Source organism: Orcinus orca, chromosome 6, assembly GCF_937001465.1.
Source record: "Orcinus orca chromosome 6, mOrcOrc1.1, whole genome shotgun sequence".
Lineage (NCBI taxonomy): Eukaryota > Metazoa > Chordata > Mammalia > Artiodactyla > Delphinidae > Orcinus > Orcinus orca.
This window is the reverse complement of record NC_064564.1, coordinates 31430296-31456454: the sequence shown is the minus strand read 5'-3', so window position 1 is coordinate 31456454 and position 26159 is coordinate 31430296. Positions and strand designations below refer to the sequence as shown.

The 26159-nt window shown below is 50.9% G+C and overlaps 2 protein-coding genes across 18 annotated transcripts; one reads left to right on the top strand and one right to left on the bottom strand.

The window, feature by feature from the left end:
* Positions 1-611: 611 nt before the first annotated feature.
* Positions 612-26155, bottom strand: SUSD3 (sushi domain containing 3). 17 transcript variants are annotated; one of them, XM_033413595.2, is made up of 6 exons: positions 25990-26088; positions 25744-25819; positions 12393-12581; positions 10683-10830; positions 9868-10020; positions 612-6316 (listed from the first exon to the last, which is right to left on the bottom strand). In XM_033413595.2, the coding sequence occupies exons 3-6, from the start codon at positions 12577-12579 to the stop codon at positions 6121-6123; spliced, it is 684 nt and encodes a 227-aa protein (XP_033269486.1). In that variant the 5' UTR covers positions 12580-12581; positions 25744-25819; positions 25990-26088; the 3' UTR covers positions 612-6120. The 17 variants fall into 17 exon arrangements, with proteins under 17 accessions (XP_033269486.1, XP_049567488.1, XP_049567486.1 ...); XM_049711531.1 differs by having other exon boundaries at positions 25744-25822; positions 25990-26083; XM_049711529.1 differs by lacking the exon at positions 25744-25819 and adding an exon at positions 15200-15469 and having other exon boundaries at positions 25990-26072.
* Positions 17776-19744, top strand: LOC117198211 (corepressor interacting with RBPJ 1-like). Its single transcript, XM_049711543.1, is given in 4 exon segments — positions 17776-18338; positions 18340-18532; positions 18534-18696; positions 18897-19744. Coding segments are annotated over 4 exon segments (1362 nt in total). The 5' UTR covers positions 17776-17829; the 3' UTR covers positions 19394-19744.
* Positions 26156-26159: the final 4 nt, after the last annotated feature.

Below are 26159 nucleotides of genomic sequence, written 5' to 3'. Positions count from 1 at the left end.
GGAGGAGTATTCCAGCTATTTTGGGGAAGGGGTGGGGATTTCCAGGAATTGGGCCACTGCCCACTTTTTGATCCTTATGGTCGATCTTGGAACTGTCATGGCCCCTGTGGGTGTGTCATTTAGCTTGCTGATGTGTTACAGTGAGCATATACTGAGGCTCAAGGTCTAGTGGAAGTCGACTTAACCACCATCTTGGACCCATTTGGTTCTATTCAGTTTGTCATGTTCTTGAGCTATGTCATTCTTTCAAAGGTTGTGCCCTGCCCCCTTCCCTCTTGTTTCAGTGTCTGGAGAATTGCTTGTTGGATGTGTGGGGAAACACCCTACCACATTGGAAACTGGGTGCTCATGATGCCGAAAGCTTGGCCTCTCTGCACCAGTGCTGAATCAAATCTCGGAGACAGAGTTTTGGGTGAAGTAGAAAAGAATAGCTTTATTGCTTTGCCAGGCAAAGAGGGACAAAGGGGCTCCTGCCTCAAAAAACTATGTGTCCCAACCCGGGAGGATTTGATGAAGGGTTTTATAGTAATAGTTCAAGGGTGGGGTTGCTGGACAAGAATAGGGTGTGTGCAGGGCTTGCACTCCCTTAATCTCATCTCAGGTGGTACATCTCCTTAATCTTTTTTTTTTTTTTTTTTTTTTTTTTTTGCGGTACGTGGGCCTCTCACTGTTGTGGCCTCTCCCGTTGTGGAGCACAGGCTCTGGACGCGCGGGCTCAGCAGCCATGGCTCACGGGCCCAGCCGCTCCGCTGCATGTGGGATCTTCCCGGACCGGGGCACGAACCCGTGTCCCCTGCATCGGCAGGCGGACTCTCAACCACTGCGCCACCAGGGAAGCCCTAGAACTCCTAAATCTTGTAGGGTTTCTCTGGTCTAGTCTTGCCTCAGGTGGTTTGTTGGCTGCTCCTTCTTTGATTAGCAACTGTTTGAATCTGCCCTTTGGAACTCAGGAAAGGTAATGGAGGCTGGGGTCTTGCCTACAAGAAATGGGGGACAAAAAGGCTTCTATGCCCAGGAGCCCCACAGGGTACTTCTTGGTTTCACTCAGAACACAAAAGACTGAATGAAATTGTTCTCAGAGAGACAGCAGTGATGTGTCTGCTGACACAGAAGCAGTTTATTTAGACAGAAGCAAAGCAGAAATACACACCTGGAGAAAAAGGGGGTGGGCATCCCCCCTAATGAGGAGGAGCAAAGTAAAGAAGTGGTTAAATCATTTATATGGGGGCAGTTCTTCTGGGTCTTTTTCTCCTCTGGCCAATTATCTCGCTTCTTTTACCACATCTGACCTTGGGGACCTTCCTGACATGCATGCACATCTTTTTGCCAAGATGGATTCCAGCGCAAAGGCTAAAGGAAGGTTTGACAACACCTATTATTGGATAACGCCCCCTCCCTTTTTAACCCTCAAGGAGCCTTCCTGTGCAGGTGCAGTTGGGGAGGTTTCCTTGCCCTCAGGAGTGATACATGTGGTTATCTTATCTCTTTACTCAGCAGAGCCCAGCTCCTGCCATTAACTTTGTCCTTGGAGTGTCAAGGAAAACAAAGCTCCAGTTTACTCCACTTGACAAACCCCAGCTGCTCAGCCCAGGGGCTGTCCACCTCCTACCTCAAAATAAGCTAGTCACAAAAGGACAAATAATATGTGATTCCACTTATATGGGGTACCTAGAGTAGTCGAACGGTGGGTGCCAGGGGTTGAGGGAGGGGTGGAGGAGTTAGTGTTTAATGGGAACAGAGTTTCTGTTTGGGAAGATGAAAAAGGTCTGGGTATGGATGGTGGTGATAGTAGCACAACAACGTGAATGTGCTTAATGCCACTGAACTTTACACTTAAAAATGGCTAAGATAGGGGCTTCCCTGGTGGCGCAGTGGTTGAGAGTCCGCCTGCCGATACAGGGGACACGGGTTCGTGCCCCGGTCTGGGAGGATCCCACATGCCACGGAGCGGCTGGGCCCGTGAGCCATGGCCGCTGAGCCTGCGCGTCCGGAGCCTGTGCTCCGCAACGGGAGAGGCCACAGCAGTAAGAGGCTAGCGTACCTCAAAAAAAAAAAAAAAAAAAAAGGCTAAGATAGTAAATTTTATGTTATGTATTTTTTACCACAATTAAAAAAAATAAAAGTAACCCTCTGGTAGCTGTATGGGAACTGACTCTGGGGCCAGGAGGATGGGGCTTGAATGGAGGAAGGGAGACCAAGGGGCAACCAGGAGGAGACTACTGGAATGGTTCAGGTGAGAGGAGGAGGCTAGAACCAGAGTGGTGGTTGTGGAGGTTGGAGATGGGGTGTGTTCCTGTTGAATTTGGAGGCTGAACCAAAAGAACTGCTGCAGGATTGGTTATGGGATCTGAGAGAAGGTGGGGCTGGGGTTTTGGGCCAGGGGAAGGCGAGGGAGAGAGGTAGAATGGAGAGTTCTTCTCTGGCACACTGACTTCAAGAAGTGTGAGCATATCTAAATCTTGGACTGCATGGCAATAGTCTGGGCCCAGGCCATAGGAAACCAACAGCCCCTACTTCCTGTTTCTGGGATGTCTACCCTTGAATCCCAGCCACCACGCTTGAAGAATACTCAGGCTACATGTGGTGTTTCCATCTAGAGCCCCAGCTGAGGTCCCAAACAACTAGTTTCAACTATTAGCTGTGTGAGTGGTCACCTCTAGAAGATTCCAGCCCTGGACTCTGCTAACTGCAGCTGTGGGGGAGGCATGCCCGCAAGAACCCACAGAACCAGGAGAGATGACAACATGGTGGCCACAGTTTAAAGCCACTGAGTGTTGGGATGACTCACTATCCAGCAGTGGATAAATGGGACACATAGGTAACCACATTGTTGAGGAAATGACACATGAGGTACAATTTTTTCCCAAATGCTGTGCCCCAACTGCTGGGTAATGAAGTCTCCCTTGTGACATCTTAGGCTGATTCTGCACAGCTACTTCTGGGGGCAAGAATGGCACTGTTCCAATATTTAGGTCTGATTGGTATTTCTCTGATAAATTAGCTGTCATAGCAATTGAAAACCATGGGACTCACCAGCACTGTATGTGAAAGAGCTGATGCGGGATGATATGGTAGTCCTGGTGTTGTTCTCACCTGCCTGTTCCCTCTCCTTCTGCACACTCAGGAGAGTCACTCTCCTGGCCCCTGAGGTCAGTCTTGTTGATGTGTCTTGCACAGAAGTGAGGTGTGTCCCCTCCAGGCCAGAGGATTGCATTGCTGGTCGAAGAGGCTCCAGCATCCCCTCCCCTTCCTGGAGACTGTGGAGGTGCAAGTTGGAAAGGGGCTGCTCCACCGGTGAGGCACTACGACTCCACTGAGCAGAGCCCCTGCTGATTGAACTGGACACACAATGTGAACAAGGAATAAATGATGTTGTCTGAGCCCCTGAGACTTAGGGGGTTGCTATGGACTGGAAGCCCTAACTTCCAGTGTTGGCTATATTCGGAGATGGGCATTTAAGGAGGTAGTTAGAGTAAAATGAGGTCCTAAGGGTGGGGTTCTGATCCCATAGGATTAGTGTCCTCCTAAGAAGAGACACCAGAGAGCACTCTTTCCCTCTCCCTCTCTCTGTACATGCTCCAAGACCATGTGAGGACATAGCAAGAAGGTGGCCATCTGCAAGCCAGTAAGAAAGCCCTCACCAGAAAACAAATCAGCCAGCACTTTGATCTAGGACTTCCAGCCTCCAGAACTGTGATATAAATCTCTATTGTTTACATTGCCCAGCCTGTGCTATTTGTTACAGCTGCCTGAGCTGACTGAAACAGGAGTTGTTTGTTTCAGCAGCACAGCCTCGCCTATCCTGAATGATATAACAACAGTGGTTAATGTTTCTTGAGCTAAGAAGGCAAGTGTGGGAGTGAGTCATGTGGCCTGCAAGGGAGGGGGCACAGCAGGTGCTAAGGCCCATCGGTGGGGGTAAGCTTGGCATTTTGAGAAACAGCAAGAAAAGGTGTTCACTCCTCTCTCTTCCTAGTACAAGCTAGAATTGGTTTTAGGGGAGATTTGGGGCTGGCTCCCCCTCCCCCTTCTCCTCTGGTGCTGAGTGAAGTCCCTCTGCTCTGAAATGCCTGTGAGAGAACGTAGCTCTCTTCCTGCTCCTTGGCAGGCATGTCTCCCAGTCCAGCTGAGACTCCTGGCCATGGTATAGATGGGGTCAGGGCCCAGCATGCTGCACCACAGAGGCCTCATGCCCCACAGCTCTCCTGAGCAATGGCTTTGATGTCCAGCCTGCACCCTTTCCAGCTGGGCACCATGTCCCTTCCTTCCTGCCCCTGTAGCACCTTGTGGCCATCTGGACACCTATCCCTGTAACTCTCAGCTATTGGGAGTTGGAGCAGGATGGGGCCATCCCCTTTGCACCACTTCACCCCAATCCTCCTGTCCTCTGCTCCAGTAGCCCAAGGTTAGGTACCTGGGACAAAACACACACCTCCTGTTGAAGGCACCCCCAAACCCTCATGGCAAGCCTCCCATCACCTCATTCTGATAAGGGCATGGAGAGGGCCTGGTGGAGTTAGCACTTATGACAGGAACTCAGAATCTTGCCCAGTGTTGCTGAAGCCCCGTAAGGAGCCTAGCGGTTTCTGACAGCATCCACACGCATCAAGATCACACCCTGCAGGATCGGGGTGAACCTTCCACCCCTGCCTGGCCCCATAAAGTTGAGCCCACAGGCCCCTTGGAGGCATATAGTTGAGGGCCACTGCTTGCCACTCCCAGAAAAGCTGGAGAGGGCCTGAGTCTACCAGGGACCCCCACAGCGTGAATGCTGCATTGTCTGGTTGAGGGCTGGGTCTGAGCTTACCCACCCAGTGTCCGCACACGTGACCTCCCCACCACCGACCGGAGCACCACACACTCCCTCTGGCCTCACAGTTCCACTGTGGAACCCACCTGATGGAAAAGTATCCCAGAACAGAAAGGATGTTGGTACCAGTGTGGCAGCTGAAAATGTGAAACCACCCAAGCGCCCCCTGCTGGGGGCTTCCCAAGTGAATCAGAGGACAGATGGACTGTCCTGTGTGGCCTGTATCAAGATGTATTTGTTAGTGATGGAAACCATGACAAACGTGGCTTCAGGGTAGCACAGGCTCCCGAGGACCACCAGCTCTTCTTTGTCAGGCTCCACCCCTCATGGCCCCAACGTGGCTGCAGGGCCTCCAGGAAGCAGGAAAGTTCAGAGGGCAAACATCAGTGAGGTTTCTCAATGGCCAGAGATCACACCCCAAATCTCAGAAGGCTGGAAGTCAGATTTCAACTGGCCCAGGAGAGAAGTGGAGTCCAGCTGCCTCCCCTCGTTCAATGGAATGCAGCAGTAGTGACCCAGGGTGACTTCTGAGGCCCTGACAGGTAAGATTTGCACTCGGGACTCTCACTGTGGAATGCCATGATGTGAGGAGGTCCAGGCCACTTGAGGCGGCCACCACCCCATGAGGTCTCGGCTGACATCTGGCAGCAACCCAGCCAGCCTTGGATATGACCCAGTGCGTGCCACCAGCTGCCCACAACCACATGGGAGAAGCCCCAGTGAGCACTGCCCAGTAGAGCCCGGCAAACCTGGAACCCCGAGCTGTAATAAGAAGGAACTATAGTTTTATGCTACTACACTTGAGGTTTTCATTATGCAGGGACTGAAAATTGAGACAGTGATTTTTACCCTTGCTGTTTTTCAAAGTATTGTTTATTTCATACCCCTTACCACAACTTTACAGATAATAGATGCAGCACCCCAGCTGGGTCCCTGCTTATAGATACAAAGCAGCCAGCTGTAATTGTTGAGAAACCTGCTGCCACCTTCCCACTCTGCTATGCAAAACTAGACGTGCTTAAAATGTCCCCCGGTCTCTTCAAAGGAACCTGACTAGAGGGAGGCTGCAGCTGGTTCTGCGAACCTCAGCAGTGGTTTCAAGGAAGCCTATCTATAAAAACCACTACAGCTGGGCTCCCCTGGGACAGACACCCCCCAAATAGGGTCCCCAGCTCAGTGCCCTGAGGGAATCCCTAAACCCGGAAGCTGATTTCACTGACCAGTCTTGAGCTGGACACATGTTGAGATGCAGTGGCCGGCTGGTGGGGTCAGCCTGGCCCTCCCACTGTGGGCTCTGGCCTCCACCTTAGTCACCCCGGGACATAGGCTGCAGGCTGTCTGAGCATTCCCACGGTTGGCCTGGAGGCAGGCAGCATCTGCCCTGGGTTCGCTGTATGCACCATCACCTGGGCACGTGGTGAGCTGGTGGGACCACTGGGGGTCCAGGGGTCCTTGTCAATGCCTCGGGCCATGCTGGCCAGCTCTCTGGTCCCCTCGCCAAGGTCTCTGCAGGAAGAGGAGGTGTGAGCCTGGGGGCAGAGCGGGGGCCCTATTTAACCCCAACTCTGCCACCATGCAGGGTACCCTGGCCCTGATCTTCAGCAGGCCTGGGATAGACTGCTGCCCCTAGATGAGGGCCCCCGTTTCCTCTTGCCTTGCACCCAAGGAGGCCCCTCCATCGGTGCCCCTCCCTGGGCCTCAGGCCCCTCACTCATACAAGGGGGATGACTCAAGGAGCATCACACCCACCTTCCAAGGGTGGGAAGGGGCTTCCTGGGGCTTTGTAGAGGAAGGGAGCTTATTCAGAGTGTGTGTAAACTATATGCACCAGGATGCCCTAGGCAGAGAAGGGACACTGGGGCCCCAGGAACATTCTGGAGGACACCCTCGCACTTGCCAGGCTCTCCTCTGAGTCTGGGACCAGATCTCCCACCTTCCATATCTTCAGTTCCCTAGTGGCCTCCCCTAGCCCCCAAGCCACAAACCCACCCATTCTCCAGGCTGAGAAAACCCTGGCCCCACCGTTGTCCACCTGGCCCTGCTCCCATCTCCCGTTTACACTGGACTTTACTTCCTGAGGCTGCCTGGCTGCTTCCTCCCCTTAAGATGCTGTCTCTCTCCTTCCCCCCCAGTATAGGCTCTCCTAATCTGTTCACCTCAGGCATCACTTCTTCCAGGAAGCTTTCCCAGATCTATGTTGCCACCCACACCTAGTTCTCAGAAAAGCTCTAGGCAGTAGTAGGACTTAAATTATCTGTTGGTTCAATGAATATGTGAATGAATCAATTAATTAGTGGAGAGGAAAGTCAGCTTAGTGAGCAAGTCCATGGACTTTGGAGCCACAGAGCCTGAGTTCAAACCTAGCTTCATGCTTAGTAGTTATGTGATTCTAGACAAGTTTCTTAAAATGGGATAAAAATAGTGTCCACTCCCATGGTTAGAACAGGTAATATTTGGAAAAGCTAAGAACAGTGCCTGGCATAATGTGAGTGCTGGGAAGTGTTTATGAAATAAAAGTAAGGTCAAGGGGCAAACCTCACCTTACTAAAGACGATTTCACCACCAATCAGTGGGAGACCTGGGGTATCTGGGCCTTGCCTAGGATGGCACATCCTGAGAGGCAGCAATTCCTTCCCCTATTCCATTGGGGTTTCCCAACTGAGACACAAGACAGTGTGTCACAGGTCTATAATGGGGAGAGGGTGCCACAGGGCAGCGGGCAATGCAGAAAATTCCAAACCTGCCAAGGAAACGTGACTATATGAAAAGGATGTGCGCTAGCAAGACAACCCCAACACAACTGAAACAAAAAGGAAAGTGCTTGCAGCCAACTGACAGGTAAGGGTCTCTTCCATAATGTACACAGAGCTTCCACTATTTATGAGAAAAGACATCAGCAGGAGATTCAGCAGAGCAAAGTGAAAGTGACTAAAACCAGCAATGCAACTGCTAAGCAAAGGTATGGAGAAAACACTCTTTCTCAATGTTAAAGAAATGCTGATGAAAACCACCTATGTAACTCACCCCTGCTAAGTAAGCGATGGAAAACAAATCATTAACACTCAGTGACAGTATAGGTGTAAAAATGGCTCAACTAGCGCCAGGTTCCTGGAGAAAGAATTTGGTAATAAAAATATTCGGACTACTTGGCCTAAACAGTCTGTTCCTAGGATTGCCCCAAAATGTCATCTCAAAAAAGAAAAACAGCTCTAAGCACAAGCATTTACCCAAACCTGAGCACAGCAGGTGAGGTATCTGGAGCATAGCTCCAGGGGCCTCAGACCACCATGGCAACACAATGACAAGTCAAGGCAGGTGGAAAGGGCGCAAGGCGGCATTTCTGCCATGGCCATCATGACCTAGGCCTAATGTGTGTCAAAAGCTCAAGGGAAGGAGGTAGGAAACCAATTCCTTCCCACAGGCCTCGCCACTCCAGGAGTCAGCTAGGCCCGGTACATTGAGTGTGGACATGGGACCAGACAGACCCTCGCCACGCCTGCACAGGCCACCACCTCCAGCGCCTCAGTTTCCTCACGTGCACACCAGGATCAAGAGCAGAATTAACAACAATGGCTGGCACTCACTGAATCTGTACTCTGGGCCCAGTCAAGGCCATTGACTTGTATCACCTCAACAGGGCCAGGAAGTGAGCCCTGCCATAATCCTCACTGTACAAGGGAGGAAAACGAGGCATGAGCAGTTGTCACACAGTGAGGCGTCAGGCCAGGGGCAAGCACTTGGTTCCCTGGGAGGTTCCTGTGGGGACAGGCTGAGGAAATGAGCAGACTGCCTCTGCAACGCCAGGGCGGGGCAGAGAAAGCACTAAATGGGCCAGAACATCTGTGCAGAGAGGAGGCACTTGGAGAATAAAGGGCATGATCAGGACGCAGCACAACAGGGCTCCAACCAAGAAAGGACTGGAGCCCATAGGAAGCATAGGTCCAGATGACGCAGGGGAACGGTGACCCCTGAGGTTAGCAGACGGGGACAAGAAACCTGTTACACTATTCTCTCTGCTTCGTGTATTCGTGAAATTTCCCCATAATAAAGTTTGAGAAAAGATTACCTATGAGTTCAGAGTGATACCAAAACAACAAAACAAAATGAGAAGGAAAGGAAGGAAAAAACAGAACTCATTTTCATTCCTCATAGAGGGAATAACAGAATCGCAACAGAATTAAAATCATTATTCTGTAAACCTCAGGGCCCAAAACCGATTCTGGCTGGATGCTAAGGCCACAGGTCAGACGTCATGGGGGCAGCAGAGTGACCCTTAGCAGGGTCCCTTCTTCATCTCCTGACAATGGACTCATCTCAGTCAAGAGCGCCCAGTCCTCGTGCCTGCAGGGCGACAGCCTGACCCATACCTGTGATTCACACCAGCACTGCCCATGGGGCACCCACGTGAGAAACGCTGCCCGAGTGCAGTCATGAGGGAATGTCAAGACAGTCCAGAACACGGTGTCTGTAGGAGACCACTGGCCTAGAGTCCGCAAAAGGCAATGCTGCCCAAGACAAATATCCTGCCCCATTTAAGGAGCCCAGAAACCGGGCAGCCCTGGGATCCTGGGGTCAGAGGGTGCTCACTCAAAGCTAGCAACAACCCTGGGAGATGTTCTATCTGCAGTCCGTGTTCAGCCAAGATTAGACTCCTTGAGTCAAAAGGAAGTATGTAAGAAATGTCCTTGTATTGGTTCATAAAAAGTGTGTGTGTGTGTTTTTAAAGAGAGACAAGAAGAGACAGAAACTGAGAGACAGAGGAGCAGGGAGGGAGATGGGAGGAGAGACCAAGCTGACAGGGCACCGTGGGTCCTGGTGAAGGGTAATACTCGTGTCCAGAAGCTTCCTTCTCTAGACAAGGGGTGACAAGATAAAGAAACAGGGTGGAGGGCAACTTTAGGCACTAGGGTGCAGGGTCAGACACGGGTACTAGAAGGACCATCAGCCCCTGTCTTAGGGATGGGAGTTGAGGCCCTGGTGAGCCTGGGCTCGCAGCATGCTGGGGCCTCCCTGCCCTCACCACTGCCCCACCGCCCCGTTGCTCTGCCCATGCCCACGTGGTGAAGCTGTGGTTGTCGTGAGCCTGGATGGGCTGGATCCTGGACTCGCCACTGATGCTGCGTTTGTTGTTGAGGCCCTTGAGGCCGAGGCAGGCGGCCTGTACTGTCTCTAAGTCCTCGTCTCTCAGCTGGAACCACAGCTGGGCCGCCCTGGAGAGAGATGGGGGAAGGACATTCAGGTGCACGTGTGTCCAGGACACCACCTGCAAGCCTCTGCAAGGCCGATAGTACTTTAGGGCCATACAGTTCCTGAGCAATTACTCAGCTCTGCTGCTGTAGGGAGAGAGCAGTCATGGATGATGAGTAAATGTCAGGAAAACTATACTTACAAAGACAGGCAGTGGAAAGTTCTTGAGATGAATCAAGCTGATGGTGGCACAACACTGTGAGTGTAACTAATGATCCTGAATTGTGCACTTAAAGATGGTTAAAATGGTAACTTTTATATTGTAAATATTTTACCACAATTTTAAAAATAGCAAAAAGAATAAAAGGATAGGTTTCCGTGAAGGAAAGTAGAGGTGGGCCAGACTCCACCTGCAGGCCCTAGTTAACCGTCGTGTAGTCAGCCCTTCATGTCCACACAGAGCAGAGCATATACTGCGTGTGTGCACAGTCTGCAGAATGAGACAATCCCCTGTGTACCTGTCACCTGTCTTATGGAAGACCAAGCGAGTGAGCCATGTGCCCTCCACGGCCTCAATGCTCTGTGAACAGCAAGATGCCAAGATCCCAGCAGCCCCGCTCCCTGACACGCCCAGGAGCCTCAGAGTGACTTGCAGGTGCCCTGCGGCAGTGCCAGGTCACTGTACCTGTTGGATCGCCGCTGCTCACTCCTCTTCACACACTTCATGAGGCAGCAGGTGAGGAAGGCCATGGACATGAGCATGATGACGGCACAGCTGACGATGGAGGAGATCACGGCCACCTTGAAGCCGAAGGTTTCATAGGGAGGCACAGCTGCGAGTGAGACAAGTCCAGCTCTTGGGCCCAGCCTGCCCTCAGGGAGCCCTGTTCCATGGGGGAGGCAGGGAGGCGCTGGCAGCTGAGGTGAAGGTCTGTGCAAATTGTTGTAGGGAGTGGGGCTATCAGGCAAGATTGCCCCCCAAGAAGGGGGTGTTTGAGCAGGGTTTTGGAGGGTGTGTAGGAGTTTTTGCTGGCACACTGGGGGAAGCTCTGACAGCGAGTTCAGTGATGATAGTCCCCTTGGCTCCCACCCACTGCAGACTGGGCCCCTGAGACCAGAGGACAGCAGACAACACACAGTCTATTTTCACAATGCCTCAAGTGGGTAAAAACCTACGGGGGCCTAGGTGCTTTCTCGGGTCACTTTCCAGGAAGGTGCAAAAGCAAGAAAAATGCCAGTGTTTGGGGTCAAAGGGCCTTTGGCACATTATCAGCTGTGTGACCAAGAACTAGCTATGTACCAAGAACTACTTCTATCAGGTTCTAAATGATGTTCTTGGGAATCAAGGCCCAGGATGCTAATTTGAACAACACTGCATACTCTCCCCTGTAGTGGACACTGATCACGCTCCCCAGTCCCTAGTCCCCCAGCCCTAGCTGGACACTGGCCGTCCAGACTGAAGACTACATCTCACAGCTTCCCTTGCAGCTACATGTGGTCACATGACCATACTCTGGCCAGTGGTGAACAGGGTGGAGGAGTGTGGGACAACTTCTAAGAGCCTTCCTTGCCCTGCAACTCATCCTGTAACAACTGCCTGGATCATGCAGTTGAGATCATGCCTAACAGAGCCATAAAATGGGAAGGACTTGGGTCCCCACCATGGGGTACCATACAAGGCTAGGACTGCCCATCCTGAGGGCCATGGGCAAGAGAAAGCTCTCATAGCCCCCATTATCTTGGGTTTTCTATCTCTTGGAGTCTAATCCTAACAGACACTCTCCTTCTCAGAGATTCAACCACCACATGAGTATTTTAAAGGCTCTGAGAAGTCCTGCAGTCTATTAACCCGGGCTTTTCCAAATTATATTGACTATAGAGCCCTTTTCAATGCACAATACACATTAACACAATATATGTATCCTCACTTTGGAAAATGCTGTGCTGGGTATTATCCTTTAACATCCTGTATAACAAATACAACTAGAAAACCATCTCCTCCCCCAGACTGGGGCCCCATGGCCAAGCAATCCTATTCCCCAGTTCTAGAATTCTTGGCGCACGAAACATCCTATTAATGTTTGCTGCATGTGTGTTTGAAAGAACGTAGTTTTCTTCTTAACAGATGAAGTACTAGCTCAGACAGCACAAGTAACCTCTTGGAGATGACAGGCCGAGTCAGTGGCAGAGCTAGAATTTGGAGCAGCTGCTAGGATTTGAGTCTACACTGCTGACATGGAGCCCCAAGGGACCACCAGCACTGGGAACAGGACCCTACACAGACGCCCATGGAACTTTCTCTGTGGACACCCACACCATCCATGTGACAAAATCAGCAACCCCCCACCAGGGGTCGCTGCTGAGCTGGGTGCGGCTCAGAGGGAATGGGCCTCACTCTTGCACATGGGGGTCTCTGAAGACCACTCAGCAATGCTCCCCTTCCAGACACAGGTGAGGAGGCCAGACCCCACCATCTGGTGGCCCGAGGGGCAGTGGAACACGATGACAGTCCCCACAGAAGTACCGTTCCCACGAAGTACTTGGAAGGTGCCCTGCAGGGGTGGCTGCACTTGCACACACATGCCTAGGAGAGAAGAGAGGAGAGACAGAGTGAGGACCTCACCCTGGAGGGCAGGGGCTTGGCAGGAGCCCTCACCTGGGACAGGCATCATTGACCCAATGACCACACGATGCTCTGGAGAAGCTCACACAGCCACCCAGACAATTGGAAGTGGCGTCCGTGTGACTAGTGGCTTGGGAACAGAAGTGGAGCTAATCCCTACATTAAGTGAAATCTAGATGCTCTGAAGACCATGGTGTTGATAAAAGAAACACACATCTAAAGACAATAAAAGCAAAAGGACAATTATTACCCAAGTGCAGCTCAAAAGGCAGAATCAAGGGGGAAAAAAAGGAGAGAGATCAACAGATGTGGTTTCATTAAAAGTAAAACACAAAAACTTTTGTTACTCCCTAATAACTGAAAAACAAACAAACTCAGATGAAAAAATTAGGAAAAGGTATTTGGAAAACATAGGGCAAAGGTTCAACACCCTTAATTTATAAAGAGATCTTACACGTCAATAAAAGTTGAACATCCAAGTAAAGCAGAATGGACTGGTGTGTGAACAAGCAAATCACGAGATACAAGTAGCCAACAGACATGAGAAAATGCTTGCCCTCATAGTAACTGAAGAAACACTAATTCAAATGAGAGCTAATCTTTCACTCCTCCACTTGGCAAAAAGGAGAAAAAAAAAAAAAACGTGTGAAGTTAGCAAGGGCCTGGGAGCCACTCCCCTCAGACTTGCTGGTGGGGGCACAGATCCAAACCTTTCTGGACAGAGTCTGGTAAAGTGTATTAAGAGCTTTATGCTGTGTATACATCTGAGAATTGAGCCAAAGAAGTAGTTATGCATCTGCTGCCAGGATTTCTATACCAGGATGTTTGTCTACACCCACATCTCCAGCTGTGGGGATCAGTACAGTTAATCAAAGTACATCTGACATGAATGCCAGCAATGCTATCCTAAAGTGTTACAATGATGTCCTTATATAAGGACACAGAGGCACTCTGGATAACGTGGGAATCACAAGCATTTTAATAAAATTGTAACAATGCCAACAGCTGGCACGTAGAATTTACTGTGCTGGACGCTGTTCCAAACGCTGTACGTGCATTAACTCATCAATCCACAAAATACCTCCCCACTTGACAGGAAAGCAAACTGAGGTACAGGGTGGTTTAATCACTTCCTGAAGTCACACAGCTCCTATGTTGTAGGGTAGAGATGTGGAACCACACAAGGAGGCTCTGGGCCTACCGTCTCCACACACGCGTGTGACAGATACATCACGTGTCCCTTGTGTCTGGCTTCCCTTGCTTAGCACAATGACGGGAGAGGTGCCGTGCTGCGTGTGTTGGCAGCTGTCCATATTTATGGTGGAGCTGAGTCCCGTTGCATGGATGCCCTTGTTTGCTTCCCTGTTCCTGCTGATGGGTGTGTGAGTTGTTTCCGGTGTTCAAGAATACGGAATGAAGCTGCTACCGATGTTCTGGAGCACACCTCCTGGTGCCTGAGTGCAAGAGGCTCTTCCTCCTGCTTTTCTGGAACTTTCTGATTTTTAGCACTGTATACTACTAGTGTATAAAGCAGTGAGTCTCAGACAAAAGGGAGACTGACCAGAGGCAGCGTCTGTGTCCAACTCCCTCCACACATCCGAGGCCTAGGTGGGAGCAGTGGTGGGGATTCGGACAGAGGCTGGCACTGCCCAGGCTAAGGACCCCATTATTCCACACCAACCCAAGACAACCCTTCCCCTGTCCTCCACGGGATACCTCCAGCTAGGACTGTCCCCTGGGCACCAGGCACGGATGTCCAAAAGCCCACTCGGCCTGCCACATCCAGCCAAGCTCCTGCACTGGCCAACCTGCTCATCACCTGGCCTGCCCCATTCTAACTTTGATGTTAGCCACTATGCCCTCCATCCTTTACTTGCTCCAGCCCCCAAACTCGGAACCTACCTGGATTCTTTTTCTCAATCCACAACCAATTCACCAGCAAACTGTGTGGGCTCTGTTTTCAAAATATATACCCAGAATATCTGTAGTGGGCTGGAGAGTCCTCCAAAATCCACATCCACCTGGAAGCACCCATGAGGGGGATGCACTGTGGAATGCATGGTACCCCATTTCACATAGGCTGTGGGGACAGAGGACACCCGGAACTGCCCAAGGGCAGCAGCTGTCACTCAGGAGGGCCACACACATGCACTCACACACCCCGTGATAGTGCTTCACATGTCTGTGCACAGCCAGCCCTGCCCAGAGGGGAAACTGAGGCTCAATGAGGTCGAGCCACCCCTTGCATGGCCCCATTGGCCCTACCCCACTTAGGGTGAGGGTGTTAACAGGGCAGTGGCAGAGCCAGGCTTCAGCCTCAGTCTTGCATTCTGCCCTTGGAGGCTAAGGCTCCTGGACCCTCGCTGTGGGCGGTGACACTGAGGGACAGCGTTTGGCTGAGATTGGCCAAGCCCCCCCAGCTCTGCCCTACCAAGAACCTGGGGGGTGCCTCACCAGGCTGAAATGCTGGGGGGAGGGGTGTGAGCCTGGGTGGTCCTTGTGGTTTGTGTACCTAGCAGAGATGGGGGGCTGACATTCGAACAGCACAGACAACGCTGGGCACCTCATGGATACTTCACTGTATTTCAGCCATATGAGGAAGACCATCCACCTCCATCTCACAGATGGGGAAACTGACGCAGAGCAAGGCTGGATGACACGCTGAGGGTGGTGGGGTGGAAGTGTGCTGGGCCACGGCTGCCATGTAAACTGCACATCTGGGAGGATTCAGGCTTCCCTGTCTGCAGATGTCCATCATTAGTGTCACACTAACAACGGCAACGCAGGTCCGATAGAAACATCTGGTTAAGAAGGACCCCAGTTCCTGACCTCACGCAGCACTCAATCATCTGCAGAGGACAGCAGGGAAGAAATTGTTATTATCGTCATTTTAACATGAGCAACCAAGCCTGGAGTGGTGGCTGACCTGCTCAACACCCACAGATAGAGAGGGCACCCGCAGACAGGACTGACGCAGAGCTTAAGATTCCTAATTAACAGCAGAACAAGGGAGTGTGGGTATTTGCAACATACATGTAACAGAGCATCTTTCCTACATAAACAGCACTTACGTAAGACATGACAAAAATCACAACACAAAAAATGGTTAAGTTAGAAAAGAAAAATATGGAAATAGCCCCAAACCAGGGGGCAGAGCAATTAATTAAGAAAATTAAACAGCATCCGCATCAGAAAGGAAGCAGCAAAACTTCTCTATTAAATGACATGATCCTGTATCGAGAAAATCCCTAGGAATCTGCTAAAAATCTACAGGAACTAATAAATGAGCGCAGCGAGCTGGCAGGATACAAGATCAACACACAAAAATCCATTGTTATTTCAGTACAGTGGCAATGAGCAAACTAAAAATGCAATTAATAAGACAATTCCATTTACAAGAGCATCAAAAAGAATAAATTACTTAGGAATAAATTTAACAAAAGAAGTGCAAAACTTAAACTCTGAAAACTACAAAGCATTGTTGAGAGAAATTAAAGAAGACCTAAATAAATGGAAATACATCACATACTCATGGGTCAGAAGACTTAACATGGTTTAAGATGGCAATGCTCCTCTGCTCATCTACAGATTCAACATGACCCCTAACAGATCCTAGCTGCTACCTGTGAAGAAATTTACAAGCTGATCCTACAGTTCATAAGGAAATGCAAAAAGACCTAGAATAGCCCAAACAGCAATCTTGAAAAAGAAGAACAAAGTTGGAGGACTTGTACTTCCTTATTTCAAATTCTACCACAAAGCTACAGTGATGACAACAGCGGCACTGGCATAAAGAGAGACATATAGTCCAATGCAAGGCTTTAGACTCCAGAAATAAACTCATATTTACAATCAACTGATTTTCAACAAGGGTGCCAAGACAACTGAATGGGAAGAGAATAGTTTTTCAACAATTGGTGCCAGGAAAACAATACTTACATGCAAAAGAAGAAAGTTGGAGCTCTCCTTACATCATATACCAAAATTAACTTAAAATGAGTCAAAGACCTCAATATAACAGATAAAACTATTAAAAAAACTCTTAGAAGAAAACATAGAAGTAAATCTTCCTGACCTTGGATTAGGCAATGGTTTCTCAATGATACCAAAAGACAAACAACAAAAGAAACAGATAAACTGGACTCCATTAAAATGAAAAAATTTGTGTTTCAAAGGATACTATCAAGAAAGTGAAAAGACAACCTACAGAGTGGGAGAAAATATCTACAAATCATCTATCGGATAAGGGACTGTATTTAGAATGTATAAATTATTATACTGAATTATAAAAAGACAACCCAATTTATAAATGGGCAAAAGATATGAACAGACACTTCTCTAAAGATATACCAATGGCCACCAATAAGCACATGAAAAGATGCTCAACGTCATTAGCTTCAGGGAAATGCAAATTAAATGCACAGGGAGGTACTTTTTCACATCCGCCATGAAAAAGACATTAAAAAAAACCAAAACAGATGATAACTGGTGTACCAAGAATGTGGAGAAACTGGAGCCCTCACACACTGCAGCTGGGAATGTAAAAGGGGCAGCCGTTTTGCAGTTTCTCCAACAGTTTCGCAGAGTATTTCCAAATGATGCAGCAATGCCCCTCCTAGCAATATACCCAAGGGAAAGGAAAACACATCTACATGAAAACTTGTACACAAATGTTCACAGCAACAATATTCATAATAGCCAAAAAGTAGAACCCACCTAAATGTCCATCAACTGATAAATGGATAAATAAGATATGGTCCACCCATACAATGGACTACTTCTGGAAATAAAAAGGAGTGAAGAACTGACATGCTACATGGATGAACCTTCAAAACACTATGCTCAGTGAATGAAGCCAGCTACCAGAAAACCACATATTGTATGATTCCACTCATATGAAATGTCTACAATAGGCAAATCCAGAGACAGAAAGCAGATCAGGGAGAGGGGGACTTGGGAGGTGACCTCGAAGGGTCTAAGGGATGCAGGGCTTCCTTCTGGGGTGATGAAAATGTCCTAAAATTGAGTGTGGTGATGGTTGCACGTATCTGTGAATATACTAAAAATTGTGAATATACATCAAATTGTACACTTTAAATGTACAATTTAAAGGTGTGAATTGTATGGCACATGAATTATACCTCAATAAAGCTGTTAAAAGATTCAGGGGAGAGATCTAGCGGCTGCCTTCCCCAGCTCAGGCTCCAAAATGGGAAAATCCTTCGCCAATTTCATGTGCAAGAAGGACTTTCATCCTGCCTCCAAATCCAACATCAAAAAAGTATGGATGGCAGAACAGAAAATATCATATGATAAGAAGAAACAAGAAGAATTAACGCAACAATATCTTAAAGAACAAGAATCATATGATAATAGATTGCTTATGGGAGATGAATGTGTGAAGAATGGCCTTAATTTCATGTATGAGGCTCCACCAGGGGCTAAAAAAGAAAACAAAGAGGAAGAAGAAACAGAAGGAGAGACTGAATACAAATTTGAATGGCAAAAAGGGGCCCCACGAGAAAAATATGCCAAAGATGACATGAACGTCAGAGATCAGCCCTTTGGTATTCAGGTTCGAAATGTGAGGTGCATTAAATGTCACAAATGGGGTCATGTCAATCCAGATCGAGAATGTCCTTTGTTTGGTCTTTCGGGAATTAATGCAAGTTCAGTTCCCATTGATGGCTCAGGACCATCGATGCACCCCTTGGAGCTAAGCGGAGATGAGAAACAGTGGGTTTGCACTGAAACGAAACGTACTGGGGAGAAACTTGACCGCAAATGATCCATCACAGGAATATGTTGCAAGTGAGGGTGAAGAAGATCCAGAAGTCGAATTTTTAAAGTCACTCGCAACCAAACAAAAACAGAAACTTCTCAGGAAATTGGATCGACTTGAGAAGAAAAGAAAAGAAAAAGAGAAAAGGCAGAAAAGAGAAAAAGCTTCAGAAGAGCAGAAGTAAACACAAAAAACATAAAAACAAATCCTCCTCCTCTTCCTCTTCCTCCTCTGGTGGCACTTCAGAAAGCAGCAGTGAGAGTGACAACAAAGGAAAAAAAAAAAATACAGAGGGCTTCCCTCCTGGCACAGTGGTTGACAGTCCCGCCTGCTGATGCAGGGGACACGGGTTCATTCCCCAATCTGGGAAGATCCCACACGCCGCGGAGCAGCTGGGCCCGTGAGCCATGGCCGCTGAGCCTGCGCGTCCGGAGCCTGTGCTCCGCAACGGGAGAGGCCACAACAGTGAGAGGCCCGCGTAACACCAAAAAAAGAAAAAAAACAGAAGAAGAAAAGAAAGAAAAACAAGCATTCAGGGAATTACAACAGTGGTTCTGGAGAGACGGACAAGTCTAAGAAGAGAAAACTTGATGAAGAACGTTCTAGCAGTCACAGTAACAAGGAAAAGCCTAGGTTTTTAAAACAAGAGAGTTCTGGGGAGAAGAGCAAATGGAGGCATTCTGATTCTGACAGAAAGCCCAGAAGCCATAACCAGAGTCCAGAGGAGAGAGGATCTGGAAGAAATGAGAGAGGCAGCAGGAGCCAGAGCAGGGATGAGAGGAGTAGGAGAAGCCGAAGCAGAAGTCATGGTGGTTACAAGCCAAGAGAAATAAGAAGACGGCCACGGCGAAGTCCCAGTGAAGAGTGGGACAGAAGAAATGACACCAGAAGCCATGGCACAGATAGACACAGAGGAGGGAAAATGCACAGAGCATTATCAGGAGACAGGCACACTAGAGTGATGCAAAGAGAATGGAGAAGTAGAGAATAGAGACTTGTATGTGACAATTACCTGGAAATAAAAATATCTCCACTTTCTTCTTGAATACCTTTAGCAAGGGCTAAATTATGTACTATTGTCTTTCTAATAAAAAAGCTCTATTTTAATTTTTCATCTCTGTAAACTGTTATATTAAGTACAAAACTACATGAATCCCATAAGAATGAACTTGGCAAATATTTTAAGTGATCTATTTTGGGGCTGTAAAAATATTTTCTGTTCATTAATGTTTCTTGTGCCCTATACTAAAACAAAAACCCCACGTAACTGCGTGACATTTTCTTTGTTCTGAAACATCATTAAAAGAATGACAAACAGTAAAAAAAAAAAAAAAAAAAAAAATTCAGGGGAAATATTTATTTCAATTAAAGAAATGCAGATTTGAAACCTAAGTTATTACTTTTGGCTTCTTAGCTTGGTCAAGATCACAAAGACCAGGCCACCAGGTTGGTGAGGGTGTGGGGAAAGGGGTGCATAACCCCTGGGGCAGAGGGCACAGCAGGGAGGACCTGAGAGGCTGTCCTGCCCTGTAGCAGAGGACAGGCAGGTGCTTGCAGGCAGGAAGGGGTGGGGAGCCTGAGCTGGGAGCCCCAGGGAGACAGGGCAAGGAGGGCACAGCACCCACCCTGAGCCTCCAATCGGACATTTCCTGATTACCTTCACTGGTCTTGGGTCCCCTAGTACTCAGTAGTACAGAGGGATGCCAACTTTGATTCCAGAGTATAGGCCCTTAATTCATCACCACGCTTTGTCTCCACAGGTGCCAAAGCAGGAATGAATGAATGCATGCATGAATGAATGCATGAACAAACTAACAGTTGAAAGCTGTGATCAACACTCCCCCAGGAAGAACCTCTTTTCTTTTTCAGGATCCGTGGACTTGGACACGTGCCGTTCTTCCAACCAAGGAAGCAGACTGGGGTTTTGGAACTGGGTAGACACAGCAGGGCAGCCACAGGCCAGCCACGTGGCCCCTTCCCCAGGGTCACCGGGCAACCAACACTTCCCAGTCCCCAATTTAGAGCTGCTACTTCTCCATTCTTCCATGGCTAAGCATCTTCTTTCTCCCGGGCCCCATATGGCCCTCAGAGAAGGGAGGCCCCTGTGGGGGGATCAGCAAGGGTGACAGCTTTGTGGACACTTGTCTGCCCAGCACCTGCACCAGTGCCTGGCGAATGAAAGGAGGAAGGGATAAACTTGTATTCATCTTTTAAAGATGCAACTAGGACTTTATCAAAAAAGTAAGATGCCTGAGGGAGGGACAAAGAGATGGCAAGAGATATGATGAAGCAGGCCTACTGAAAAGTTATGGGTAGGCTAGAGCTGGGGGGTGTGTGGTTATAAATTCTTTCAACTCTGTGGTATGTTTGAAAAAATTTTTAATGTGGGGAGAACGCCTCAAGCGTCACTGCTGGTTGCCTGATATGCCCCAGCTGGCCTGCCAAGCCATGAGGGGTGGCTGTCCAGCTCCCTAACCAGAGCACAGCCTAGACCCTGCACTACCTAATGGTCCTGACATGGAGAGTCACAGACAGGAGAAAAAGCTCCAGAAACAGAGGCAGCAGGCTGGTTCTGCAGCCAAACATGTCTGGGTGTAAACCACATTTATCCAGCTGGGTAACCGGGTCACCAGTCTGGTCCTCTGACCCACCGGTAAATGCTGCAGAGGGCAGGACAGGGGCTGACTGAGATGATGTGCAGCTCCAGCTCCAGCCAGGAAACCACCACTGTCGTAGGGAAAGGGCTCGCCTGTCAACAGCCACATCCTGTGCTGCTGCTGGGTTCCGCTATGGTTAAGGGTGCCCATCGTGACACAGCACTGCAGGCTATTTCACCACCCAAGGGGGTCACACATCTTAAAAGACAGAACTAACCCCTCACCCCAAGAGGCCCAGAGCCTGTCCTGTCTCCTGGAGCCTCGTCAAGGTGGGAGGGTGAGAGGTGACACCACAGAAAGGAAACAAGACTGACCTGCAGATGCCTGCATGGTGTGCATCAAACTGAAGACTGAAGAGAAAGGTACAAGAAAATTTGAAGCACAGGCCCAACGAAAATGCCGCTGCCCCATTAACTATGCACTCTGCATGGCCAGGGACAGGAGGGGCCTCTGAGAGACTCGGAATGGAGGGCTTTAAATGCAGTCATGGCCTCTCTCCCCAGGCCTCGTACTCTGCGTTTCCAGCCAGCCAATACAGGGGTCTCACGCCCATCAGAGGCAGGGAGCCCCTGCTCCTAGCATAAGTGTATTGTTTGAACGGTTCTTCTTTTAAAAATGAAAATGAAAGGTCAGAGGAAATAACTCTGGTAAGGAAGGGTAGAGGGAGGATGAGTCTTGCCCATGGCCCCCTCCTTGCAGTGACCTTTCCCCTACCTGGGAGGCAAGGAGCTCAACCCCCAGTAATCCAAGAGCCCAACCAGGCTCAGAGAGAAGGCAGAGAAGCCAAGTGGGCCTGGTCTGCTAGGAACCCAAACCCCACCCAGCCCCTCTCCACCAAGTCTGACTCTGCTCCACCACCTCTAGCCTCAGTTCCTGGACCTGGTCCTTGCCTTGCTCAGACTCATCTTCCCAGCCTGCAAAATAGGGTGACCTGCCCCCCGGGGTGACAGGAGTGGGACCACCTGATGGAGCTCTTAAGCCTGTGCCTGGGAGCTCAGGAACGCCGCCTAGGAGGAGGCTCAATACCTCATCCTACCCCCCACCCCAAGTCCACAGCACCCAGGATACCTGCACCTGCCACCCCTACCCGCCACCCGCCAGACTCCAACAGGATGGCCTGCATCCCTTCTCTGGGCCTGGAAGGCCAGCAAACACTTTGGGCTGGGCCCATTTTCCAGATGAGGAAACTGAGGCCCACAGACTTTTGAAGGCCCCAGGTGTACACTGGCAGGGCCCCCACCAGACCTTTCTACAGGACTTGTGACACGTAGCCCAGATGGGGCAGGAAGGTGGCACAGCATCAAGGGACTACAAGGGCTTCAGTCTACCCATCTTCTAAGGGTATTCCATGAAACCACCAGCTGGCTCCAGAGACCACATCCCCTAACCACTGCAAACTCAGCCTCTGCTCACACTCCTCACTGCACCCTCCACAGCCTGGAGACCCCTGCACCCCCTAGCTGGGCCCCCAACAGTCCCTCCCCACACTTGGTGTCTAAGAGGCAAATCCTACCCCCTCCATACCCTGCTGAAAACCCTCACAGACACCCAGTTACCCCTGTATACCCTTCCTAGGACTGGTCCCCAAAGGGGACCACCCCAGCTATCCTTTCCTTCCAGCCCTGTTGCCTGGCCCCGTCCACTTGCGGCCCGCCTCAGACACTGGATGCTACACTTCCCCAGCCTTCCTTTGGCTGGACCCCTGCACCCCTCAACCTCTGGTGCATTTTTTTTCTCTGCACCCTGCATGATACTATCTTTTTTACTATGTACAAATAAATCTCAGAGGAGAGGAAAAACAACAGAAAAAACAAAGGGAATGGATTTGATGCAAGCAAGATACAAAACAAAAGCAAACCCTATAGGCTCACTGGACAGTAGAGAGGCAGACCTGCCCATCAGTGTTCGCCCAACACTCCCAGCTCACTCCCCAGCCCCAGGCAATGCTCTCTCCCACCTCTAACACACAGGGGGTGCATGGCCTGACCTAGACAGCCTGTCCTCCCAGCCCATGCCTCCCCCAGCCTGCCTGGCCAGTGTGGGTGAGAACAATCCTTGCTTGTTAATCTTTTATCTGGAACCTTGGACCACAGGACCATCCCTCCCATCCTCCTTTCTGGAGCCAACATGGCCCCCAAACCCTGACCTCACCCGCTGAGACCAGGTAAATAAGTTACCTTTTATGCTGGCTGTGACTGTGGACAATAGGTACAGTGGGGAGATGGGGGGAAGCAGGCCACTGGACCAGCCCACTATGGGCCTGGGTCCCTGTGGGACTAGAAAGTCGCTTCTGAGTCTCAGTTCTGAGTCTCAGTTTCCCCAAGTGGAAAGAGGAAACCGCAGGAGGAATTTCTCAAAGAGAAACTAAAGAGTGACGTGTACAGAGGTACTCTATGGAGAGTGGGACCCCCCAAGACCGCAGCAGTGGGGACAGCCACATGCAGAAGGCCCATGCCCAGGTCGTGTGTCCTGAGGCAGGTGCAGGGTTCAGAGCTACTGCAAGCCTGGCCCTTGGGAGACCCGGGTCTCCCAGGCACTTCCCTGACAGCAGGTCAGCTCACACACCCAGAATATATATTCTCCTCCAGAACATAACCAGGTAAATTCCAAACCAAACCAGGAAGAGCGCACTTCCCCATTCCCCCCAAATCTCTCAGGGGAGAACATCGAGGCTCCAAGGAGCCTCGTTCATCCAGCAGCTCTGCCTGTACCATGGTGGGAGGCCAGAGCTGGGCCTTAGGGGCACATAAGCCACATTTAGATTCCCACCTACACCCTCTGGGCTTTGGTCTCCTCCATGAAATGGGCCCAGGGCTGGCCCAGTGGCTGGGCGGCAGGAGTGAAGCGAAGAGGCTGTCCACAGAGCACGTCCTCACCCACCCAGCAGTCCTCCTGCTGCCCCCTTTCAGGGGCATGGGGGAGGGTCACCTCTGGCCACTGGTCTTCCTCTGGCAGGGCCGTGTTCCTGGACAATCTCCTCCATCAGGGAGTGCTGGAGCTGCCCTGGGAACAGGGCCAGGGACAGGCCAGGGGCCTAAGGGCAGTGGGAGGGTGGCCTCCCAGTCAGCCATTCAGAGCAAGGCCATAAAAATTTAAGGCCTTGCTCTGAGCCGGCCTTCCCCCACCTGCCTCTCCCCGGTCATCGTGCACGGGAGATGAGGGGAGAATCCTAGGACTCTGTGTCTGACTGGACTCTCATACCTCCTCTAGGAAAAGCAGAATAATGTGCCCATTTTACAGACTGCAGGAAAAACACCCACCCCATTGCTGTGTTTTACACAGTGCCAAACTGTCTCTAAAGACCCCCACACCCATCACTTCACTGCCCCACAAGGAGAGGTGGGTGCACATTTCAGAGCCCAAGAGACTGGGGCCATGGGGCAGAGGAGTGGATGAGTCAGCATTACCTTGGAGCAGAACCATGCAAGGGTGGGTGCACTGGGCCCTCCCTGGCTCCCCCTGGCCTGTCCACAAGCCTGGGGCAGGTATACAGGGCCCACCACTTAGCACATGGAGAAACTGAGGCACAGAGATAAAGAGACGCACCGCAGGTCATTGTGTGTGTGGGGGTCCAACCCTAAGTTCCTGGGAAGGACTCACAGGCTGGGACCCACAGGGCTCACATCTGGGAGGAGGCTGAACAGCAGCCGGTCAGAAGTAGGGCTGGGGCCAGGCTTGGCAGGCCAGAGGGCAGGAACTGGATTCTGAGACCCTCTTTCCCCCAGGAGAGTCCTCTGCAAACAGCCTTTTGTATGTAGTCAGGGCCTCCCCTTCCCTGTCCTTGGCTGACCTTGGGCAAGTCCCTCCACCTCACAGTGGACACTCACCTCCCCAGGCAGTGCTGCACAACTTGCACACACATTGTCCTCTTCACACACGGGGCAAAACACCAAATTCAGGATTGGGCATCAGGCTGCCCGAGGGAGTCAAAGAAAATAAACCGACCCCACCACACCAGGGGCAGTATCAGGTCTTAGCTTCCACACCACCAAGCCACATGCCTCTGCTTTGTGACTTACTTCCCTGGGCCTGTTTCCCCATCTGAGAGGAAGCCAGCATTCCCCCCAAGGTGGCAGGTGTCACTGTTTTAAGCATGACTGGCTGCATCCCGGGTGTGTGTGTGTGTGTGTGTGTGTGACCTGTGCCAGCCTGCTCTTTCAGGCCCAGCTTCCACTTGTGCAATTCAGCGCCTGGCCTGGGGCACGGGTGTGCAAAGACCCTGAGGTTTAAAGGGGAGCAGACAGTGTGCCCTAACGTGAGTCTCCAGGAACATCTGCGGCTCAAGGTCCGGCTTTATCTTTGTTTCTAAAAGGGTTAGATTTTAGACACATTCATGGAGCAAGGCCGACATTCGAATCCGGGGCTTCAGCTGCAATCCCCCTATCCGAGCAAGGCAGGAAGGTGAACCCCCTACAAAACAATCTCGAAATCAAACACTGAAGATAACAGCCAGCCCACCCCTCCTTCCGGAGACCCCGGAGCCTCACCACAGGCTCGGCTGCAGCGGGACCTTGAGCAGTCACTCCCCTCTCCCAGGTTCAGTTTCCCCGCCTGTGAAGTGGGGCTGGGGAGCTAGCTGAGGATCCAGAACACCTCCCTAGGTGAGGCCAGTTTCGATTTCCCCACGTCCGTCACACCGACATCCCCCGCACTGAGGCGGCCCCCACTGGGAAAAGGCGCGCACCTGGGTTGGCGGGCAGCTGGACGCCGCCGCCTGGTTTCTGGCCGCTTGCCGCTGGGCTTCGGCTCCGCTGGGGCGCCTGCTGGGCGGACGGAGAGCGTCGGGGAGGTTTGTCCTCCGACTGTGCGCCTCACCGCGGCAGTGCCGCACCCACCGCCCCCGCGCAGGGCTGTGCCCCCCGCGCCTCAGCTTCCCCGTCTGAGAAATGGGCGCAGAGCCCCGCTCGAGGTCTGCGGCCTCGGCCCTCACCTGTGCAGTTCCCCGGGGCGGGCGTGGCGTCCCCCATGCGCCCCCCAGGCCTCGCCCTGCGGCTGAGGGTCGTAGCCTCCTCGCGCATCCCTGCGCGCTCCGCGGCGTTCGGCCAGCCTGCCGCACAGGGGCCAGCGGGGGCGGGGCCGCCCGGTCACGCCCATCCAGGG